At 41.5% G+C, this 19,844-nt stretch overlaps 1 protein-coding gene across 2 annotated transcripts in view; it reads right to left on the minus strand.

Moving 5' to 3' along the window:
* MRPS5 (mitochondrial ribosomal protein S5) overlaps window positions 1–19,844 on the minus strand; it is a 97,432-nt gene that overhangs the window by 24,362 nt on the left and 53,226 nt on the right. For both annotated transcript variants that reach the window (XM_073339980.1, XM_073339982.1), the window contains exon 6: window positions 4,108–4,198. In XM_073339980.1, the coding sequence (XP_073196081.1) occupies window positions 4,108–4,198 (91 nt within the window). The remainder of the gene's footprint in view (window positions 1–4,107; window positions 4,199–19,844) is intronic.

Below are 19,844 nucleotides of genomic sequence, written 5' to 3' on the forward strand. Positions count from 1 at the left end.
CACAGAAAAAAGTTAGTACAAGAACTTCACTGAATTCTGGGATCTAGTCATACTTTTATTAGTATTGTGGTAGCACTCAATAGACAATACTTGTCCCAAAGAGCATAGAGTCAGCTTAAGAGAAGACAACTGAGCATGACAGACGACGGAAGAGAGGATGAGGGTTATAGGCTGTATTACAATTACACAGGCTGATAATGTGCACAAGGGGTGGTTCCAAAGTTATGGATTTGGGACATTTTGGGTTTTGCTGTTGTTGTTTTGGCAGGCGATGGGGGGTTGTAACCCTGCTCTAGGACCTGGCTCAAAGCCCACTGAAGTCAGTGTGATCAGGCCCACCACTCATCATTAGTTGACTGACTTCTTGCATGTATCACAGCAAAGGTGGGTCTTGAGAGAGGATCTGAAGCAGGCTGTAGCATTGTGAACTCAGTTGGGAGGGGGTAGCACGGAAGAAAGTGTGGAGATACGTATGGGAGAAGTGAATAATCAGATGGTCAAAGTTGGCCTCTGACACAGAAAATCGTACTATCACAATCTGATTCCAGATGGCCTTAATTCTGTGCAGATGCCATGGATGCACCTTAATTCTGGCATTTCCTAACTTCTGAGTGCTGGACTGTGCTACCTTAATGTTTGTGTAATGTAGTTTTGTGTATGTATATTAGACATACACACATAAACTTTGCAAAGTCAAGGATTCAAAAGTTAGGGAATGCCAGAACCAATGGCGCTGTGGTGCGTATGCATCATGGAACCATCTTTAATTGAATGATCACGTACTAGGTTGATTATGGAAGGGCCAGCAGCACGGAAGGGCCAGCAGCATATTTCAATATGGGCAAAACTAAGTATTTTCCTTTAGCCTTGATCTGGGAAACGGCTGAAGCACTTTGGCTGTAATTTTCAAAAAAATATTCAGCCAGCGATAGACACCCAGCAAGGAATATCTTATCCTAAATGGCTAGAGTCTAGCCAAGTTATAAGCAATTGAAGATACCAGGCAACCTTAATAATAGGCAGTGCTACCTGCTCTGCCCACAATAAAATGAGACTACTTACTTCTGTGACGTGAACTCTTTGCGTACGTCTCCAAAACCGAACTGCTTTTATTGCAGCCAGGTAACAATGCACTCACATGTAATGCCCTGTCCGCTGCCACCCTTACAGTGCACCTCAGGTTCCTACGTCCTGCTAGGTATGGGTATTTTGGGTTATTTACCAAAACCATGAGCTTGCATTTTCCAGGCTGCATCTCAGTTTAATTCCGCCCATTTCTATTCTCTCCAAGTCCCTTTGGCATTCCAGTTACAGCCCAATGTACATGGGTAACCACCCACAAGATGGGGAGGAAACAAAAGAATTTTTTTTTTTTTAAAGAAGAAAACAATTGATAAGCATTCTTGAAAATATAACGCCGTTAAATAAAGCTTGTCCTGCACGCAAAAGGCTAACTCTTTTATTGTATCATTTGAAGAGTCAACCTGAACAGCTAATTCCCATGAAGCAGAACTGGCAAAGAATAAATAATCTCAGTGTAACAAAGGGCAGCGGTTTTCCGTTTGGAGATCTCATTATGACAAAACGCTAAGTCTGTCTAGTATTACTTTGTCCTCACAGTTTAGTCAAATGCTTCACCAAATGTCTCACACAAACCCTGGCTACTGAAGTGAGCAGGCACTGCTAAACAAAGGATGGGTAACATTTTTGTAACTGACCAGATGAAACAGAACCTTTACAGATGAAACTTGCATTTACTTAGAGAGGATGTGTAGTTTTCTGGCTCAACCTTATATTTCCAGTGCACGTTTACTGTCTGCTGACATCTAAGTTTGAAAATACAAAGTGAAAAATACAAGTGTTTATAGACCTAACAGCCGTATAGAATGTTTCCCCTTTGTTTTACATAAAAAGTGTGCTGTAAACAGTACTCTGATTATTGTTCTCTTCTAAATAATTCTTTCGATGGGGCAAAGCAAACAGGCGAGGAAGGCTTGAATAGTGGCACAGTTAAAGTAGTATAGTACTTTCCTGCGCACATAAAGCGCCTCTGTGCACCTTTTATATCAGTATAGCTTTTCCCCTACGGGAAGGGGAATAAGCCCGCATAAGGCACGTCTATACCGGTGTAACTGAATCCACGCGACGGGTTGGATTGGGTTGACCATATCAGTAAAAAATCACCCTCCTGCATGACCGTGATAGCAGTACAAAATCTGTGTTGACCAGGCATCAGAGGTCACTTCCATTCACTAGGCAGTAACATCAGCAGCACAAAGGGGGTTGAAATGGGAATATTTCTTTAGCTATTTTTAATGATTGAAAAAAGGTTAAGAGAGTTTTTCTTGATGCATGGTGCCGGATTCCCGAGACACCCACTCACACTACATGAAGTGCTGGGCACATTGCCTTTGCCTACCCTATATAATTTTAGGAAGAGGTTTGCTCTCCAGTCCAGTGAAGTAGCAGGAGCTCAAGGGTAGACAAGTCTCTGGTGGATTTCAGCGTTTTTTACCTTTATTAATTAGCCCTTCTCCTCAGTAAGTTCAATGCAGTGTTGAAGGCATCAAAAACCATTGGAGCCTTGTCTACATTAGGGCTCCCATCAGTGCTAACACTGGTTCAGCTGAACTGGTGGGATATTTTCCCTAAAATTCTCTCGTCTCCATATGGGCACACAGGGAGACTTAATATGCTAGATCTCTTCCCCTTTTGTTTGCAAAGACAACGTGTGTGTGATTGGGGCCTTGTCTGACCTAGATTGCTAATGCCTCCTTTGAAGAAGGAATCCTCACTGTGACTTTAATGCAGCATTTCCCAAATGTTTGAAAGCTGAGACCCACTCTGAGGAAAATTAAGCCAACCACGCCCCCCTAGCCAGTCTCTAGTCTTCCCTTCTTGTATTGAGAAGCTTGTAAAAACTTGTCTTCAAATGTACCTGCCCACAGCCAATAGTTATTAGACCCCTCACAATCTGAGGTTTCTATTTTTTTCAGTTTGCTTTGTGCAACTGACAGCACTTTATCTACAGTTAGTTTCATTGATGCCCTAATACATAGTAATTTTCTTCCATGTTGAAGAAACCGATATAAGTATCTGCAGGGGAGAAGAAAAACAAAAATGGTAAAACCCTGAGCTGCTGATGTCAACGGAAGTCTTGCCATTGATTACAATAGGGCCATGGTTTCATCAAAGTATTTTATTTTTCAATAACATTCCTGGATGTACTATTTAAAGGGAACTCCATCAGAAACTGGATTTTTTTTTTTAAAGAGTAAATTTCTATAAAGTAACAAATGTTACTGTTCTAAGCTACCTTCTTGCTCACACGTTACAGACTTATCCTATAATAAAGTAAATCAGGCATTAAATTTCAGCTGGAAAAAATAATACTTCGGACAGATTATATTGAGGTACAGAGTGAGAAAAACAAAAAGAAATAACCTTCTATCCAGTCACCTAACTGGGAAAAAACACGTAAGGGTATAGAAATCAGTACTACCACCCTGTCATACAATGGTTACAGCAAGTGTGGCATGTACTAGACAAGGTAAAACCTATTTTCAAAACATGGAAATTGAGATCAGTTTGGTCCCCCTTTCTTAATGGCTTTAATTGTTCTAATGACCACACCAAACCACTCAGCATCATAAAGCTTTGGAGGTTCTTTTAATCATAAATAATGTGATGTCCCAAGCAAAAAGGAACAGCATGAAAAGGAAATCACATACTCCATTTTGATCTGCCAGTGATATCGCCTTTGTCACTCAGGAATTAAATAAGAGTGGTTGTTATAACTGATGATTGTACTCTAATCTTATTAGTATATTACTTTGTTTTGTGTAAAAGAAAATGGAAGAGAAGTGTCCTTGATTGGCATTTTTTTCATAATCATTACCGATTGTACATTCCCATTGTAAACCTTGATTCTACTGTTCTTTCTCTTGGTATATTGATATGTATGTTAATATTCCCCCATCCCCCAAATTAATTTGTTATTTAAAAACAATCAGATTAACAACATTCCTTTGAACAACATGCTTCCCACAGCCCTACCCCAAGCATCATTCACTTGGCACCTTTCAAGTACATTATAATTACACTTACCTGCAGCCCCATTTCCATTTCCAGCAACCACTAGGGCACTAACTGATCTTCTTCTTCCTTCCTTTGCTGTCATATTAAATACATTTTTCACCTGATGGAAAAAACCAAAGCAGTTTGCTATGAGGCACTTTGTCTTCTTAAAAAAAAAAAGTCACTTTTACTAAAAAGCTAGATTTGTAAGAGAAGACCTCAGACACATACTACATTTTCGTGAATGAATATTATATGTAATGGGAATTGACTTTGAAGATTTAAATCTGCTAAAAATTCTATTACTGTATTAACTAGTGCACAACAACATAAAATAAGCATTACAGTGTGGCTTCACTAAAGCAAAAGGAACATTTTCTGTGATCTCCTCTGTACTGTTTAGTTACATAATAAATGAACATCCTGTATTACGATCAGCTTCACACTTAATTTCAAGCACTCTGCTTAAGAAATATCACAGCAAAGAAAAAAAAATTAATGAAAATGTAAAGAGACATTAACATCTTGCTTCCCACCTCAAACTGACACATGTTAGAAGCTCTCTCATATAAACTGCTCAAGGCAGGTTATTACTTTATACCATTTGAAGACTAGAATCCCAAATTACTTACTGAGGGAGGCAGTGGCAGCTAATCTGATTTCCAGGGGTAAAGATTAATACAAACTCCACACATACTTCCATATACAGTGAAAATACCACTTATTTTGGAATAGTTGGACACAAAAAATCTGCAGGGGAAAGACAGCCTTGTGGTTAAGTACTGCAGTGGAACCCAGGAGAGCTGCATTCACTTCCTGGCTCTGCCAGACTCCCTCTTGAAATTACTTAATGTCTGTGCCCAAGTTCCCACCTGTAAAACGGAGTAATATTTCCCTTCTCTCATCCTTTGCTACTTGAGGTTTTATTTTTTTTTTTAAAATCACCTACTGGTATTTCCTGATTTAGTATCTCACTATTACCATATAGCACGGAGAGTTTTTTTTTTGCAGTTCATTTCCCAGGATAGGCTTTCCTTGTCCTGTTGAAAAAGGGGAGGGGGAAAAGAGATACCCTGTATGAGGGTACACCTTCTGGAAACACCAATGTGATTCCTTTACAGTATCGCACTGACAGCTGAATTACAGTTAATATAAGCATAGTCCACAAAGCACCAACCCTTTTAGTAATTGTACCAGTGTCTCAAGGAGTCAGCCTCGTGGCAGCAACATTTGGGTGAGGATTTTCAAAAAGCACTCCGTGTTGGCCTCATTCTGTCCCCCCGACATACAAAGGAAAACTCCCACTAGTTTCAGTGGGAATAGTCCCAGAGTGAGAACTTCTGAAAACCCCTTGCTTTTCATTACAGTACTTAGGTTAAATTCAAAATGCACACATTCTAGAGATGCATCATCTTTACATACCCTAAGCTTTACTAACAGCTTGTTACAAGTTAGTCGTTTTCCCTTTGACTTATATTTAGCAGGAATGGCCTGATCAGCAAAGACCCTTGACAGAATTTGTCTGTCCTGGGCACAGAAAGACAGACACCATGCACAGAGTTTGACATAGGAAAGAAACCCTGTATCAGTATGGAACGACAGAAAACGAGCTGAAGTAGAATGAAAGGTGCACCTCAGCCCCTCCTACTCTCTCTCTGTGTCACATAATAGCCTACTCTCCTGTGGGCAATAATATACTTCTGTCTAATTTTGGTTGTTGGGTTTAGTGAGTGGGTGCTGGATAGTGTTGGTGACTCGTGATCTACAGGAGGTCATACCAGATGATCTGGTGGTCCCTTCTGGCCTGAAACGCTATGATTCTGACTATGAAAGCTGCTCTTCAAGCTGTATCTAAAATATACATGTTTGCTCTGCATTCAATTGTGTGTATGCTTACACCACATTCTTAACACATGCGTGCACAAAGGTGGATATGCATAGTCTCAAAAAGATGGAATTCTGGGATTACAAGGATCTATGAAGACCTTGTTTTTCTCCCTTATCCAGGAGGTGGCAATCACAACACATGGAATGGGCTCCTTAAGAAGAAGAAGAATTTCGAAAACTGTACTTGTCAGCTGTTTCTGAGCAGCTCTGAAGGAAAATGTGTTCAGTCACCCGTCAGCATCAGAGTTCACCCATCTCTCTTCAAACTCTGTAAAGGCCTTTCAAGCTTGATAATTTGAACAGACAGCCATGACTGTTAGAACATCAGTGTCCTTAGATTCTATCTTTCTCCCTTTACCTTATTAAATCAAAAAACTCATCCCTTTTCTGCAACACAGTCTGCAGTATTCCCCTTCCTACTTAGAGTTAGACTATGCAGCTGAAAGCACATCATTATAAGACAACGGAATTAATTAATACAGAATTAACAGCTTGTCACTTTTATAAACAACACAGCTCAAAAAAAGCAACTGAAATCAAGTCAGTTACCCAATTATTAGACCTTGATTCAACCCAGTTTTAATGCTAACCTTTAAAATCTGTACTCTGATATATGTTCAACCTTAGTCACAGTGTATGTATCTTGAATTGATTCGCCTCACTGCATTCATTATTCAGTGCTAACAAATTTAAATTCAGCTTTCTCTGGAGAAATGAAAAAAACAGAGCACCTCTTTGAAAAACCAAACCAAACCACATAAAATATTTATTTATAAAAAGGAAGGAATAGCAACAGTTTCAAAGGAGGAATAACGGCAGTACAAATCGGGATGCCATAGCCTAAAGAGAAGCTGCAGAAGTAACTCATGCTCTTATTTGGGTCTTGCCTCTAGTCCCATCAACAGAATAAACTTCTGACTCAAGTGTGGTGGTGTTTTCAACTCAGGCTAGCTGGCCTGACTGGTAATATAGGCTAAAGCCCAAGTGCTGCTTTCGCTCAGGGCTGGTAACTCATGCACTTTGCAGTGAGGATGCAGGCTAAGGTACTCAAATGCTGACAGTTCTCCAATGCCTTCCTACAATTCCCCCTGCGTGCCCAGGACAGACAAATTCTCCCACAATTTGCTGGGAAAGAACCAAGAGTGTCTCAGCTCACTGCAGCACTAACTATGTAATGTGCCCACATAAGTTCTAGAGACACACATGAGTAAGTGCAGCACCAGGGTGGACCCAGTAACTCGAGTGTGGCCGGCTCACACCTGAGCTGGGATAACCCAAGTGTTGACCATCGGGTTAATGCGGCACTGATGGAATACCCATAGAAGGAATATCAGAAATTGTTATGGTTTATTTTCATAGGAGGATCTATGAGTCAGAACCACATTCCAGGCTACCAAACTGCAAATTACTTCATAGTTTAATATTCCACTCACAATATATCAAACATCCCAAGCCAATGATTTATAGGCTGGGAGGCGGAATGATGAAAGTAGGAAGATTTGTTTATAAAAATACAAATTGCAATTGGCATCAGAAAAACCCTACTTTACAGAGAGACCAAATTCTAACCCCCAAACTATCTGAAAAAGCTTAGTTTATGGCTGAGACCTCTTGTTCTCTTATTGATAACATTTTGGGTGCTTTTCTTAAAGGTGGCTTAAAAAAAACTGATAGGAAATGCTTTTCACGGTCTCTGACGGACATGGTCAACATTATCCAGAGAAAAGACAAATTTCCATTTATTCTAAAGCCAAATCCCAAAGCTATCATATTTGAAAAGCACGTTTGAGCCAACATCTCATTTGGAGTGAATTATTACTCAAGAAATTTCATGTGTACCTTATAATTTTTCAGTCAAAAATGTCAAACATCGCAGACACTGCAATTTCATGCCACATTTCACTTCTGCAATATTTTTCTTTCATCATGCCATTTGTAAAAGCATTGTCTGGAAAACCTTAACTTTCAGTGACTTACAAAAAAGTTAAAATCTGTGATTCTATGCATTAATAATGAAATAGTTAATAAGAAGTTTCATTTTTGCCAGAAAAAAAATCCTGTTGTGGGAGAAGCAGTAATAAAATTGGTTAAAAACCCCACCTAATCTACCAGATAGATTAAAATGCATGTTTTAGGTTTTTAAATAAACACATGCTAATTATTGCTAGGTGGCTCAAGGTTAATTGAAACAATTACCTTTAAACACTAACTTACATTACAGTAACAATCTTTTATAGCATATCAAAAATGTATTTCTAATTAGAAGATGCAGACATGAATGATTAGAACAATGCAGGATCCAGGTTTTGTTAACAATGTTATGCAGATTAGAGCAGCGTTGCTCAATGAGCAACCAGTCCCGGAGGCCTCCCTGACACAGTTTAGGAAGGCAGCAAGCCAGTCCCTAGTATCAAAAAGGTTGAGAAATACTGAACTAAGGCATGCTGACACTGTATTTTCATGTTGCACCCACAGACTACTCAGCTTTGTATTTCAAGGTAGCCCAAAAAACTACAGGAATTATGCATAAGAGTCTTATGTGGCAGTTTTCTTCAAATTTCCCACTGCCGTACTACCACCAGTGCAGCTCCACTGGGGCTGAAATGCTGCCAGTGGCTGCTGGCATTTTAGCGATGGAGTCGTCTTGAACCTGCTCTGAGCAGGGGACATGCTGGTTAAAATACTGGGTGTTTGGCCACTGTTGCTTCCACCAGTGGAACTGAACTGTTGAAAGTGAAAGGGTGGGAAATTAGGCACTTTTAGTGTGTGCCAACAAGGTCCACACTGGCCAGTTTGTGTGCAACACGCTAGCATGTACTAGAAATTACACCCATTCTAGTGCAAACTAATGTAGACAAGCCCTAACTTATGTCATACCAAACTCCATATACAGACTGCAACATTTGCATGTTTGCTTTCTACCATATACAGGGTTGGCTTCTTGCTTTGAGTGTGTTATTGTTAATATCCTTGCGTTGCTTCCTGTGTACTTTATTTTCCTGTATAATATTAGGTATATTCTGTGTACCAAACTGCCTATTCAAATGCATACCTCCCTGTAAGTAACCCTCTGAAACATAAGCCAGTGGTTAGAAAGGAAACACCACTATGCTTTGCTGAAACCTTCAGATTTGTATCTCACTGAAAAGGATTATTACATGTGTAGAAAGAATTCAACATTTCGGAGGGGTTGCATTATTGACCTAGAGCCCAGCTAAAAGATGGCCAGACCTATACAAAATTCCTCAAATGAACTGATAATGATCGAAGAGAAGCATCGAAAAATCTGAAAACAAGAGCAAATGACCAAAAGGCAGAGTGTTTCTATAAATGGCAGAGGCAGCTTCAGTGCCAAGGAAAACCACCGGTCTGCCCTTGATAGAGGGCATTTGTTTATTATTACACTTTGGTTCCTTCTAAAGCTTCCCCTTGCCTGTGTGCAAGAGTCAAAAGAACTCTGACCTCACCTTACAAGCTTTCATGCCACCCTGATTTATTTCATGCATACTAGGTCTCGTTTTCTAATTCTGACTAAGCTAAACTACAAGACACTGCAGGACTGCAGAACACTGTTAGGCACTGCATTTACTAAGTGGCCACATGGTTCACTGAAGGCCCCATGTTCTGAGGAAAGAAAAGAAGTTAATTTTATTATAGATGACAAAAGAAAAGAATTCTTGCATTTACAGGCGTTAATAATAGCACATGTACTCTCTGTCAAGCATAACTGTAGCTATTAATCCTCATTAGCTCAAAATTTAAGTAATAAGCACCACTGCCATTTTGGGCTTTTTTTGAACCTTCCAGTCTAGGATCTCAAAGCATTCAGTAAACAACGAAGTGAGCCTGACAACATCTCTGTGAAACTGGAAGTATTAATGGCAGATGGGGAAAGTGAGGTACAGGGAGGGAGTTTAAGTCATTAGCTCAAAATCACACAGGAGGGCCAGGACTAGAAATCACATCTTGTAACAACACCCAGTCCTATGTATTAATACTCAGAGTACGCCAGTATTTCTTTGTGATGATCTCGGAGCTGGCTTACTGGAAACCTCAGCATGTTTGTATCTTAATTCACATTTAGGGAAAAGTTAAGCCAGCTTTTTCTTTTTCTAAATGGCACTACCTCCAAATAGTACTACTCTCTTTCAATAGCTAAAGAGCCAGTGTTCACAGTAGGGTAACATTTTGTTGTTCACAAAATATTGGTAAGGCTGCATCTTTGGTCATAAAAAGGTTCTCTCAAAGCAGTATATTTAACTTCCAGAGAACTGCTGACAAAAGCAGGATAACATTAAACAGCCTTCCGGGTTAGCTTTCACCCTGTCCTTTCACCCTGACAGCAGCAGCACAGAATAATACTGAATGACAAAAATGGGAAATGCATACAAATGAAGCACTAGATATGCCATCTATTTAAAGTATGAATACTAACAAGACTTGTTTACTTCAAAACCCAGGCTCCTTACCATATAAAAGATGGGACTCAATTATCTACTTCAGTTTATAGCTGGCCTTGGATACCAACAATCTTTGCTGCTGTGGACAGTTCTTTTAAATGACCCACCATTCTTACCATTATCAGCTAAAATTCATAATACTCTATTAAAACCACACAGCCTCCTGCTGCTCTTAAAAACATTTTTTCCTGTTCAAATGAAGCAGACATAAACAGACTAACTGCAACGGTACTGTGTTGTGCCAAGGCTAGTTTTATAATTTAATCTAATAGTTATACCTTGAGTGTAAAAAAAACCTAACACACACGGAAGGCCCCAACATTACCTAACACCTTCTCTGTCGCGTCCAAACTGGCAATCATCTGGGGCATGGAACTGTAAGAGCAAAAGCCACTTGCAACAGTACGCCATGAAGCTAAACAAAAGCAAAGAACTCTCAGGTACTGTTAGAATATTTTAGTTTAACTACTGCAACAGAGGTGTGACTAAATTAAAATAAATTCTATTTTGACACACTTGTTAGAAAATAAACTTTGAAATCCACAAACGGCCACCCACACTTGTAAGAAAAATGTATCTCATGGTTTTTAAGAATTTTGTGCTTTGCTGATCCCCAGGATAGTCATGACCTGAAGAGCCATATGAGAAGGCGTGGTCTATTTCGTTGCTACAGAGGAGCTCCACCTGGGTGGTGGCAGACCAGCGAGGAAAGTGAGATGATGCCTCTCTCCCTCCCCTGGCAATGCTGGGAAAAGTGTTCCTGACTTCGTAGCAGGTGCTTCCACTCCATACAGAACTGTGCAGAGAGCACAGAGAAGTCAGTAAAGGGTTCAGCTGTGCGAGCACAAAGGGGAGGATGTTTCCTTGTGCCCTCTTCATTTTGGCTGCTTGGGTAACTGCCCAACTCTGAGGACAGAAAGGACATTTCCTACTAGGTATTGTTTTGGTTTTTTTTAAAACCTCAATTCAGCCTGTCAGGGTGGCTCCTCTAGTGGGGTTTTGACCTGTCTAAGCGATCCCGGTTTACGTGCAGTGAAATTAGGGCTCAGCAGAGTGAGGACATGTTGTTCACTGTTTCATTACTTTCTGCTAAAGTATAAAAGAGTGGGGCTACGTGCAAGCAAAGCGGAGGAGCGAGACAGCATGTCACCATTGTGGGGACCCCTAGAGCCTGAGCTCCTCTTACACGAGGGTTGTGCAATCACACACAGGTGAACAGAGTCACAGAAAGTGAGGTACTGCTAGCATTGGGACTGATCTTCATTTATTAGCTAAAGCCTTTTAGGCCACACATTCATATTATTTTCTCTCAAAGCATTAATGCTCTCGGGGGAAATCCTAAACTGATCAACTGCTATGACCAATGTGTCATGCACATTTATTCTCAGGAACAAAGACTGTTTATTTCAGGGAACCATGTAGGAGCAAGAATTGCCTTCAGAACGGAATAGAAGACACAAAAGTGTTAAGTCAAAGGGAACTTCTGCTCATCCCCCTTCCTTTGGGGGAAAACAGATGGAACTTAACTGTCTAGCAATTATAACCCAGAAAAACAAGTCTACAATCTGCACCGAGTGGTATAAAATATGACTTAACGCGCAGAATGATGACATCTGGCATATGATTTATTGATTATACCACAGTCTATGATGAATCCTCAGTTAGTTTACTCACAACAGCAAAGATGAAATATCTTCAGAAAACAGCAGTTCAGCAAAACTTCACAAGGGCTACGTGAATTAAAACTCAGTGAAGCAACTCTTTTTGGACACACATCATCTATCTAAATAAAGCAAAAAACTATTTTGTGTAACCTGACAAAACATCACAACACTTTAATCAATCAAGATATTTCATATAAGTCATATAGGCTATCTGGCAATCTGTGCAGACTAAACATTTGCAAACTTTTATACATACATAGGCTTATTTTCTTAGTGAAGAAAAAGAATGGAATGATTCTAGTGTGTTATTTCACCACCCAGTAGTAAAGAGTTTGTCAACGCATCTATGATAGAGCTCCCAGTTTAGAGTTGGGAACACAGCTACTGAAGCTCACTTCAGGTACAAATCAATTCTAAAAATGTTTCCAACTCTGGAGTTACCGATTTTTAAATTTTCTCCCTTGAAACAGAGAAGGAAGAAGCATGGTCTAGTGGCTTATTACTATAGTGCCTACGAGCTCTGGTCACGGCCCAGGACCACACCATGCTAGGTGCTGCACAAACAGAACAAAAGGACAGTCCCTGCCCCCAAAAGAGCTTACAATCTAACTAGAAGAGAGAGATGAACAGAGTAGGGAATACAAGTAAACAAGGAGATAATATCAAGTCGGGATTCTTAGGTTCTATTCCCATCTCTGCCACATACTTCCTGTGTGACTACAGAACAGTCACCCACATTTTCAAAAGTGGGCTCTGATTTTGGATGTCCAACTTGAGACAACTTGGGCTGGCTTTTCAGATGTGCAGAACATTTATAACTCCAACTGAAGTCAAAGAGAGCTGTGGATTCTAAGCATGTCTGAAAATGCAGGTCCCAGGTCCCCCAGAAGACCTCACATGAGAACAGACAAAACAGTCTAATAGCCGGGGTAGTTGATGGCAATAATACAGATAGCCAGTCACTTTCCCATTTTCTTTTTGCGAATACAGACTAACACGGCTGCTACTCTGAAACCCGTCACTTAAATAAGTGTCTTGTCACATTCAGCGGTAAACAAGGCTTGCTTTTAGGACCATCATTGTGTTTCTGCCCTTTGTTTCTCTTCCTTTCCTCCTCCCGGTGTGTCTTCTTCTCCTCTCAACACTTTCCCCCAAGCAGCAACTCCCACTTCCTTCCTATAAGCTTCCCTCCTGCACTCTTCCCTCATTCTATATGCTAATATGATCAGCAGTGAAATAGTTATGAAATGTCCACAGTAGGCTTTACAATTAATATCCCAGGGAGTCTTCATTAGGCTTTACAATTAATATCCCAGGGAGATGAATGGGGTAACGGAGTGCCTCACACAGTTTGTTGCTCCAGGCTGTTTGCTGAGTCTGATGACAACACTGCATTGGTGTAAACTCCAGGTTTCAGAGTAGCAGCCGTGTTAGTCTGTATTCACAAAAAGAAAAAGGAGTACTTGTGGCACCTCAGAGACTAACAAATTTATCTGAGCATAAGCTTTCGTGAGCTAGAGCTCGCTTCATCGGATGCAAGTTTAGTTACTGTATTATCAGAATACTACTACTTCACAGGTCTTATAGATCTCAAAATGCTATACAAAGAAGGTCAGAATCATCATCTCCACTTTACAGATGGGAAAACTGAGGCACAGAGCAGGTATGTGACTTGCCAAAGCAAGCCAATGGCACAGCCTGGACTAGAACCCATGTGTAAGAGCCATATTCTACACTTGATCTTTGAAGACTTTGGAAGATTTGCACAAAGAGACCTGCTGTGGATTAAGGCATGTATAATGTCCTAAGCTTATTCCCCAGACCTCAGATCATGATTAGAAATGGAGTTAGAAATCTACTAAATTTAATAACGAAACTGTTGGATACTAATCGAGTAGGAATGTTCTCGTATCGAAAACTATGATAGATCTGGGAGAGACACAGGCTTTTCATTGGGCCTATGTCTAAGAGGCCGATGCACAACTCTCTAGTTAGAAAATATCTCAGCTGCAGAAATTCATATGTAGTTAACTGGCCAGAAGTCACTGACAAGCACCATCCCGCCGCAGTTGTTCAGGACTATTGCAGGAAGATGCATCAAGAGAACCCTTAGCTGCAGCCTGTAGCTAGCTTTCGAGAATGACATGCTATCATAAAATACTAGATCCATTCTTGGTACTTATTATATTATTTACATGCCAAAGCTATGCTAGTCACATTCCGCAGGGCCCATCCAGCACCACAGGACCTCCCTGGCTGCTAGCTCTGCACAGCTTTCTGCAGCTGCCTGAGGCCACCTGCTTTTGAACAGCAGCAGCAGAGACTCTGCTGAGACCCCTTCACCATATATGGAAATCACACTCAGTCATGGGAATGAGAGTGTCCCTCCAGCCCTGGTCCAAACGGGGGAAAGCTATTCACGTGGGGAAGGAAGCACTCAGTTATAGGGAACCTGTCAGCAGCTGCAGATTACTATTTTATGGAGAGGGGATGGTACCAAAGACTCTGCTCTTCCTTCCCAGGTAAATTTGTCAATTACATTGATCTGATTTGTCTTCCCATAGGGGATCTCAACTATACTTACTGCAGGTGCTCCAGGAGCTGGGCGCATTGGGGAACTGGAGTACAGGCCTTCTGGCAGGCAAGGAATTTGTTCTATGGGTTCTTTTTCCTCTAAGTATGTGTCCCACTCCCAGCTGCAGGACAGAAAGAAGGCTTTCTATAGGGCGTTCCATGGTGCCAGAGTCTGCAGCTGCCCAATGGTGGTGTGTCTTTAAAAGCTTCATATATATACTGTGACAGGGTCGGGCCAGATGGCCACAGAAGAGTGATCCTATTGGGATCCAGGAAGTGGATGGGCGGAAGCTCGCCCACTGCTAAAGGATCCCCCCCTCAGCCTAAGAGGGGGATCCACAGGACCTGGAAACCAAGTAAAATAGAAGAGTGATAGAAGGCAGATATATTAGCCCCAGATTACGCAGGTCCCTTTTCCCTGGGTAAGGTAACAGGGGAGGTTCCAGAACAATCAGGAACTTGCTTGAACCAATTAAGGCAGGCAGACTAATTAGGACACCTGGAGCCAATTAAGAAGCTGCTAGAATCAATTAATACAGGCAGGCTAATCAGGGCACCTGATTTAAAAAGGACTTCAGTCAGTGAGGGGCGTGCAAGGAGCTGAGAGTGAGAGGGTGTGCTGCTGGAGGACTGAGGAGTATAAACGCTATCTGGCAACAGGAGGAAGGTCTTGTGGTAAGGATACAGAAGGTGTTGGGAGGAGGCCATGGCGAAGTAGCCCATGGAGTTGTAGCTGTCCCACAGGTGTTACAAGAAATACTGTAAACAGCTGTGATCCACAGGGCCCTGGGCTGGAAGCCGGTGTCAAGGGCGGGCCCAGGTTCCCCCATCCCCCTACTGGATATAAGAGGAGTTGACCTGGACTGCGGGTCCCACCAGAGGGGAAGGTCCCTGGCCTGTCCCCTGACCCACTAGGTGGATCAGCATAGACTGCGGGGATTGTTCTCCTTCCTTTTCCCCATTCTAGCCAGTGATGAGGTTAGCTGAGTGAACGGCAGGTTTGAGCCACTAGCAAAAGTGGCCAAACTAAGGGCTGCCGTGAATCTCTGAGGACAGCAAATCTGCCAATAAGCGCAGGACCGACCAAGGCAGAGGAGGAACTTTGTCACAATATATTTTGGATCAGGTCATTAGCTTAAATTCTTCTGAAAAAACACATGCTGTGAAATTTGTAATCACATATAGAATTCCAATGGAGGTGAAGAGAACTTATTTGCAATTAAAAATCAAAGATTTATGCATGTGCACAGATCCTACTACAGGTCAGTCAGCTCCACTGTACTTCAGAGTCTATTTCCATTATTTATCTCTCTGCTGAGGTGTTAATAATTGATGTATAAACATAAAGTTAGCTTGGAATTGAAACAACTTTGTTAATAACCACTCTTACCTGTTTTTAAAATAACATATGAAAGTTTGTTTTAAAGTGGCAGTAAAAAGATTATGCTTTTGTAATTATGCAGCATTTTAAAATACAAGATTTCAGAAGCCATTGTGATGGTTTATGCCTTTGCAGTACCTTTTCCTCTCCCAATTTCCTGCTGGAAACTCCCTCTGAAAAATTCTCCTCAGAGCTGTCAGGTCCCAATGTGCAGCCCCATAAAAGGATCACTGGCACAGTTCACCGCTTTGAAAAGCTGCTAGAACCTGCCATTTCACGTGGCCCCAATGTCTGGTTCACTGGCCTACAGTAAGCTGCCACAATTAGCACATAATTGACCTTCCCTCCTTACTTACCCATGAAGGAGAAGCAGAACTACTTTAAAGGAATAAAAATAGGCCGTGATTTTCACAAGCGACTAGTGATTTTGTGAGCTGAGTTTTTGGGTGCCCAACTTGAGACACCTTAAAGAGGACGAATTTCAGAGGCAGGTGGCTCAGGCCCACTCAAGGGGTCTGAGACACTAAGGGCATAGCTGTCCAAGAACTACTGAGTTCTGATGGAGGTCCGAGTGGCGAGGCTGCTGTCACTGCCCCAGCCTCACTGCAGTCAGGGGAGAAAGGGGGAGCATGCTAACAGAAGGCAAAACATTTTTGGCATTCGAACAGTTGATATCCATTCTGAAGGACACAATACCTGCATGTGAACTGGTGGCAAATGAGTCACAGACATCGACTTTGTTCTGTATCTAAGGATATCACTAAATATTGCCTATGCAATGTCATTGTTTCCATAGCAACTAAAGCATTTCAAATGGAACAGAGAGAGACTAATATAAGACAAATGGGGGGGCATAAACATGATATGTGATGGCATGGTGTTGTGTGGTGCTAAGCGTTAACGTACACTGTTTTTGGATGAATTGCATAATTCATTAATAACTTCACCATTGATAAATAATGAGGTCATTCCAGACCTGTGCAATAAAAACTTTATACCTCCCCACCACAAAGTCTCCATTTTTGTAATATTTTGTTTTCAAATTGAAATTAAGTTTTAAATCTTTTAAAATCATTTTCTCCTACCAGTTCCCTAAAACCATGGCTGGTGAGGAACTTGGATGGATAACCCTTAGCCTAAAGTTCTGCCATCAGTTACGGAACATTTTGATAGCAATATGGGTTTAGTAACCAATATCACTTCTCACTACCTCCTCACTTTGCACACAAGGATCACACAGAATTTTGCAAATATTAACTCATTAAGCCTTACAACAACCAACAATATTTTCCACAGAAATACACACAAAAAAATGCAGAAAATAAACAATCTAACAAATGTACATATTTCACGCAACTTATTTTTGAGAACCATACTGAAAATAGCTTGTAAGGCCCTTCAACTTGTATTCTAGGAAATAGGTCGTAATTGCAGATAGCACATGTAATTTTCCTTGGCTACAACATTCTCCATCCCCACACCACATTTCAGAGGCGAGAATCATTGCTCTATAGAATATGATGTAGTGCAGAAGGCTCAATAAGAGTTTTACACTTTCTGTAGTTCCCTGATCCCCAACATTACACAGTATCACTTTTCTTGTTTCTATCTTCCTCAGAAGTGTTAAAATGCTGCCATGTGAACTCAATAAGGATTATACATGAGTTTTTGCTCACACATGCTTTTGGATCACTTTATTTTTATAAAGTGATCTGAACTCAGCTGCCACACTAACATTCACCATTACCAAAACCTGCCAAGGCAACTCGGGAAACGTTTCTAACATTTGTTAAGGTGGTTCACGGACTTCAGAAAGTACTTACGACATACAGGATGCATTTTAATGCAACTGCTGTTAAAAAAAATTCCAACGATGTTGAAAAAAAGCAACCAATCATGAAGTTGAAGATTCAGAACAATTCCAAAATATTTCACCATGACTAAAGACTGAGAGGTAGGTCTGAGGGAATCTACAGTGTCAAGGCTGAACTAGATAGTGGGAACTACAGCCCGTGCTGTAGCTTGCTTATCAAGAGGAGATAAAAAGACCAGTGGAAGTAAATATAGCTAGGCATTAACATCTTTTCCTCAACAGTTTAAAAGGTACTAAAATCTTATCCAATTAGAGAATATATGCTGACACAAGAGCACCTTTATTATTAAGGTTGAAGGCTAAACACAAAAAAGAAGCTTGCAAGAAGTGGAAGATTGGACAAATGACCAGGGATGAGTATAAAAATACTGCTCAAGCATGCAGGAGTGAAATCAGGAAGACCAAATCACACCTGGAGTTGCAGCTAGCAAGAGATATTAAGAGTAACAAGAAGGGCTTCTTCAGGTATGTTAGCAACAAGAAGAAAGCCAAGGAAAGCGTGGACCTCTTACTGAATGAGGGAGGCAACCTAGTGACAGAGGATGTACTCAATGTTTTTTTTGCCTGTCTTCACGAACAAGGTCAGCTCCCAGACTACTGCACTGGACAGCACAGAATGGAGAGGAGGTGGCCAGCCCTCTGTGGAGAAAGAAGTGGTTCGGGACTATTTAGAAAAGCTGGACGTGCACAAGTCCATGGGGCCGGATGCGCTGCATCCGAGGGTGCTAAAGGAGTTGGCGGATGTGATTGCAGAGCCATTAGCCATTATCTTTGAAAACTCATGGCAATCGGGGGAAGTCCCGGATGACTGGAAAAAGGCTAATGTAGAGCCCATCTTTAAAAAATGGAAAGAGGAGGATCCGGGAAACTACAAGGCAGTCAGCCTCACCTCAGTCCCTGGAAAAATCCTGGAGCCGGTTCTCAAGGAATTAATTCTGAAGCACTTAGAGGAGAGAAAAGTGATCAGGAACAGTCAGCATGGATTCACCAAGGGCAAGTCATGCCTGACTAATCTAATTGCCTTCTCTGACGAGATAACTGGCTCTGTGGATGAGGGGAAAGCAATGGACGTGTTATTCCTTGACTTTAGCAAAGCTTTTGACACGGTCTCCCACGGTATTCTTGCCAGCAAGTTAAAGTAGTATGGGCTGGATGAATGGACTATAAGGTGGATAGAAAGCTGGCTAGATCGTCAGGCTCAAAGGGTATTGCTCCATGTCTAGTTGGCAGCCAGTATCAAGCAAAGTGCCCCACGGGTTGGTCCTGGGGCTGGTTTTGTTCAATGTCTTCGTTAATGATCTGGAGGATGGCGTGGACTGCACCCTCAGCAAGTTTGCAGAGGACACTAAAGTGGGAGGAGTGGTAGATACACTGGAGGGTAGGGATAGGATACAGAGGGCCCTAGACAAATTAGAGGATTGGGCCAAAAGAAATCTGATGAGGTTCAACAAGGACAAGCGCAGAGTCCTACACTTAGGAAGGAAGAATCCCATGCACTGCTACAGACTAGGGACCGAATGGCTCTGCAGCAGTTCTGCAGAAAAGGACCTAGGGGTTACGGTGGACGAGAAGCTGGATATGAGTCAACAGTGTGCCCTTGTTGCCAAGAAGGCTAACGGCATTTTGGGCTGTATAAGTAGGGGCATTGCCAGCAGATCGAGGGATGTGATCGTTCCCCTCTATTCGACATTGGTGAGGCCTCATCTGGAGTACTACGTCCAGTTTTGGGCCCCACACTATAAGACAGATGTGGAAAAATTGGAAAGCAGAGGGCAACAAAAATGATTAGGGGACTGGAACACATGACTTATTAGGAAAGGCTGAGGGAACTGGAATTGTTTAGTCTGCAGAAGAGAAGAATGAGGGGGGATTTGATAGCTGCTTTCAACTACCTGAAAGGGGGTTCCAAAGAGGATGGATCTAGACTG

Source organism: Lepidochelys kempii, chromosome 3 (assembly GCF_965140265.1).
Source record: "Lepidochelys kempii isolate rLepKem1 chromosome 3, rLepKem1.hap2, whole genome shotgun sequence".
Classification (NCBI taxonomy): domain Eukaryota; kingdom Metazoa; phylum Chordata; order Testudines; family Cheloniidae; genus Lepidochelys; species Lepidochelys kempii.